The sequence below is a fragment of the Spinacia oleracea genome, chromosome 5, assembly GCF_020520425.1.
Source record: "Spinacia oleracea cultivar Varoflay chromosome 5, BTI_SOV_V1, whole genome shotgun sequence".
Classification (NCBI taxonomy): domain Eukaryota; kingdom Viridiplantae; phylum Streptophyta; class Magnoliopsida; order Caryophyllales; family Amaranthaceae; genus Spinacia; species Spinacia oleracea.
In genome coordinates this window covers 17,528,266-17,532,934 of record NC_079491.1, presented here as the reverse complement: position 1 = coordinate 17,532,934, position 4,669 = coordinate 17,528,266, and the positions used below count along the sequence as shown (strand labels likewise).

General features: G+C 34.8%; 1 protein-coding gene across 1 annotated transcript; it reads right to left on the bottom strand.

Annotated features, from left to right (window-relative positions):
- Positions 1–1,857: 1,857 nt before the first annotated feature.
- LOC110787280 (protein transport protein Sec61 subunit gamma) lies at positions 1,858–4,411 on the bottom strand. The gene is made up of 3 exons (XM_021991875.2): positions 4,199–4,411; positions 3,971–4,086; positions 1,858–2,082 (listed from the first exon to the last, which is right to left on the bottom strand). The coding sequence occupies exons 1-2, from the start codon at positions 4,290–4,292 to the stop codon at positions 3,971–3,973; spliced, it is 210 nt and encodes a 69-aa protein (XP_021847567.1). The 5' UTR covers positions 4,293–4,411; the 3' UTR covers positions 1,858–2,082.
- Between the last annotated feature and the right edge of the window lie 258 nt (positions 4,412–4,669).

The following is a 4,669-nucleotide window of genomic DNA, read 5'->3' as shown; positions in this document are numbered from 1 at the left end:
AAAGAAAATAATATTAAATTAGAAAAAATAAGGAGATGACAAGTGGCACTCCAAACTCCCTGCTATTAAATAGTAGTATAGATTTTATTACAACAAGTAACGAGTAGTAAATGGGGAAAATGAAATAATGTCGAATGCTAAGCTAGGTTTTTAAGTGTTGGATTTTTAGGCAATATTAGGACAAAATAGTAATTTTATATTCACTTTCTCAAACCTCTAAATACAAACAGCTCATATATTGAGCTTTTTGAGAATTAGCTTTTTCACCCCAAAACTCTCTTCCAAACCTCTAATAACCAAACACTCCCAATTAGCTTTTTAAAAAAGTCAAACCTCTTATTCACCTCAAAAAGCTTTTTTTCCCCTCAAACCTCTCTTAACCAAGTACCCCCCTAAACATTAATTTTTGGGGTTAGGAGCTGTTAGCTGATAGCTGGTTTGACTAGCTATTAGCTGTTTGCATTAGTTGATTTGACTAGCTGGTTACATTAGTTGTTTGTGTAAAGGTGTTTGGTAAATTAGCTGATAGCTGTTAGCTGTTTAATATGTAAAATGACCATTAAGAACATTGACATACTTTGTTTCTTATTAATATTAGACAAATATTTTATTGTGTTAATTTTTTCTCTCTATATTTTTCTAATATATATACATTGACTAAATAAAATATTTATTTATTTTAAAATTATTCTTTATTTAATTTTTTTAATATATATTTTTCAAATAGATAAATATTACTAATGAAAGTTTAAGCATGATTGCAATATATACTTCGATTGCTTCAAAGTACTAATATAAAATTTATTACAACAAAAAACGAATCTAGTAAATATGATGAAATGAAAAAGAAAGTGTAAGTAATGTTTTTAGGAGAAAAATATGCTGGGTACCAAGGTTGATTGTGGTTGTAATAATAAGCAATAGTAGGACAAAATAGTCATTTTCATCCACTTTCTCAAACCTCTAATTGCAAAAAGCTCCTATATTGAGCTTTTTCAAAAATAGCTTTTTCACCCCAAAACTCTCTTCCAATCCTCTCATAACCTAACACTCCCAATTAGCTTTTTCTAAAGGTCAAACCTCTAATTCACCCCAAAAAGCTCTTTTTCTCTCAAACCTCTCCTAACCAAACACCCCCAAGAAAAAATAATCATAGGTTAAAACCTGAATTTTAATCGACCGATAATTATCCGATCCAAACTTGACCCAAACCTCAAATTACCTGCTACAAAATTGGCATAAACTCGACTAGATAAGACCAGAATCCAAAATTGAACCCAACCTGAACATGACTCGACCTCAACACAACCTACACTCGAAATGGAAAAGTAATTTGATATAACCCAACCGGAAACCAACCGGACGTGAACCCGGGTGACAAATAAACCGAGACCCAATGTGACTCGATCCAGATCCGACCTGATTAACAGTTTTGACTTTTGACCGCTCTATTTTCATACATACACGTGACACTCCGTATAACAACACATCACAATTATTGGAAAATTATGATTGAAACTTATTTAAAACCTTTTATGCCAAGGCTTTGAAACACGAGAAAAACGATAGCTTGATTTTTTTTTATTTTTTTTTAATAGATAAGAAGAAGGGACCCTAACTGAACCAGCACCTAGCACAGGTTAACCAACCCAGCTCCGCAGGTCATCGCTTGAGCCACTCCCAAGCATTTCGCAGTTGATGGGGCTCGAACTTGTGACCTCCAAGTCACAAGGTGAGTTCCCCACCAACTCCACCAACTTATGTTGGTAAAACGATAGCTTGATGAGCTAATGGTAACATGGTAATTTAGGTTGGTTAAAAGGGTGTATAATTCTGTCTTAAGGTAACGGAAAATAGTTAATAAAACAGCTAAACTCCATTGCAAAAAGAATCAATCCAAGATGCATATTGGAGAATCGGATAATTCATGGCAATTGACTAACATACATTTCAGAAAACAAACAAAAAAGCCGCTGGTAGAAAATACATCTACTTGAGTCCTATCATCAGCTAAGCATTCTAAACATTGTGTATTACGTTGAACTGCCTCTCTCCTCTTCGAGTTTCCACAGTAACTAAAACCTGGAATAGAAAATTATATTCGTTAGCCAAACTCGCGCGTTGAGACCATCATCACAAATATGCTTTACAATGCTGCAAAGAAAAGAATGAAACGGCATAAACTTCATAGAACAGGATTGGGTGTTATGGCAGATTATGACCAATTCTAATGTGTCCAACTTTTCCCCCAATTATTTCTCTCTAGCACCTGTCATATACAAGATGTGTGAAGGATGTTACATCTGTTTCAAATAAGCAATACTTCAACTAAGGTGGACATCTGTACAAGTACTACAAACTTCAGTATTTTCTATTCAGCCAGGACAAATTACCATCTAAAATTTAGCTAGTTGACTGAGTATTAGGCTGCGTTCTATTCACCTGATTTCCACTTATTTTTCCTGAACTTATCTTATCTGAACTTATCTGAACTTAACTGAACTTATCTGAACTTATTAGAACTTATCAAAACTTATTTTAGTTATAAATTGTACTTGGCCAACCCTTATTTTTCATGAACTTATCTTATCTGAACTTATCTGAACTTAACTGAACTTATCTGAACTTATTTTTCCTGAAATAAGTGGAAATAAGGTGAACAGAACAGGGCCTTAATGTTGATTCCGAGTAAACTAATCATAAAAGATTGTGGGTTGGGTTTAATATATATATTCACGCATTCCATAACGGAGGGTCACTCTTTTCTTCCTGAATTGTATAGGCTATCTGGAACAACAGAGAGATCATTATTTCAGAAGAAAAAAAATTGAGATCGGTCATCCACAAAATGACTACAATTAAGAAGGTTTTTAGTGATGAAGGAGGCTTATAATGGATCTGGTAATGTGATTGGCTCATCGGTGGGAATAGTGTCTGAAAAGCTAGGCGAGGAGCCAATCACATTACTTGATTGTAGAATAGTGTCTGAAAAGCTAGGCGGGGACTGAGGAGACAAAGCACCCCATGCAGGAGTAAGGTGGGCTCAAGTAGCGGTGGGAATCTCACCCGTCACCAGTAAAATGTAATGGATGTGATTCAGTCTTTTGCATGGAATCATCACTGTGCTAGTATTTCTCTCAGACGTGAAAGGGTTACGAATCTTAAGATCATATAAGTTTCATCATGTCCGCTCTGGCACCTACTCTTTTCATTAGAATCAGGTTTTGGCTCACCAAAGGAAGGATTCTGTATAGGGAAAAACGATAGACCACAAAGATATACTCCGTATAGCGGTATAGCTATCATATCCACAAACACCATAGTTGTTCTCAATCCCTTTATTAGTAAAGAACGACTCTGTATAGCGGTATAGCTATCATATCCAGGAAATACAGGCCTATTTTTTTGCCTTATCATTAATATGTCCGAGTAGCTAACCCAAAAAACCAACCATGTCCCTAATTTGCAAATTCTCTACCAAAATCAACTAATCCTATAATCATATAGACACGCATAATCAATTACAGCATTCAGAACACGCCTCAAGGCCTTCGACAAACCCAAGGACCAGATCAAAAATCTGACACCACATAAAAGCTAGATGATTCACCCTAAACTCCAATACATAGCATAGCAATCTTCAACAATCTTAAACCTAGTAGCAAAAGTAAACGATACTCCCCCTATTCGGAATCAATAGTTAGGTTGAAAGTACAATTTAAGCTACTAATGTGACAACTAAATTCGGGTGGACAGAATGATATACTTTAAAACAAACATCAAATATATTTTTTTAAACCATCAGGAAATTCAGCAATTGGCAAACATTAACAACATAAATCAATTAAACAAAAGTAAGAACACTTAGTATCAAATTCTGATTTTTAGTATAATTGCATACATAATTACGCCTAAATTTCGAAAATTCATAATCAGAAACATGCAAGAAATTAGATCGAAAGAAACATACCTAAACGGAGCCGACGATGATATTGTTGATGGGGATGAAGATGAGCTTGACGAAAAATCCAACAAAACCCATCACAACGAATCCGATCGCGGTACGCAATGCAACCTTAGAGAACTCTAAACCCACAAAAAACACAAAATTAGACAATTGGGTAAAAATCGGAATTCACAACTAACCCTAATTTAGGGGGAAATTGAAATAATTGTAAAGATGTATTAAGAAATGTACCTTTGCGATCGGGCTTGTGGCATCGCTTGACAAGGCGGATGCTGTCCCTGGAGAATTCTCTGAGGGGATCGACGACTGAATCCAAGGCATCCATTGTAGAGAGAGAAAGCGAGGAGAGAGAAAGCGAGGAGTTTGGAAAATTGGATTTGGTTGACTGTTTGGAATTTTTTATGATTTTTTAAAGAGGAGCGATACAAATTGGACAAAGAGAGGGAGACGCGTTGAATTGGAGTGAAGTCAAACTTGGCAACATAAACTGAATTTATAGGAGTCGAATAGGGCCTTTAGACAAAACAAAGTTCATGCAGGAAAAGGTTTTAACTTTTTAATAATCGGATTTTAACTTCTTTCTTTCCATTCAATCTGATTTAGGATATATTGTTTTTACATTATTTCACTAACTTATTAAAATCAGACCATAATGATTAAAAAAATTAAAAAATCAGATCATACAAGTGAAATTTTAATAAA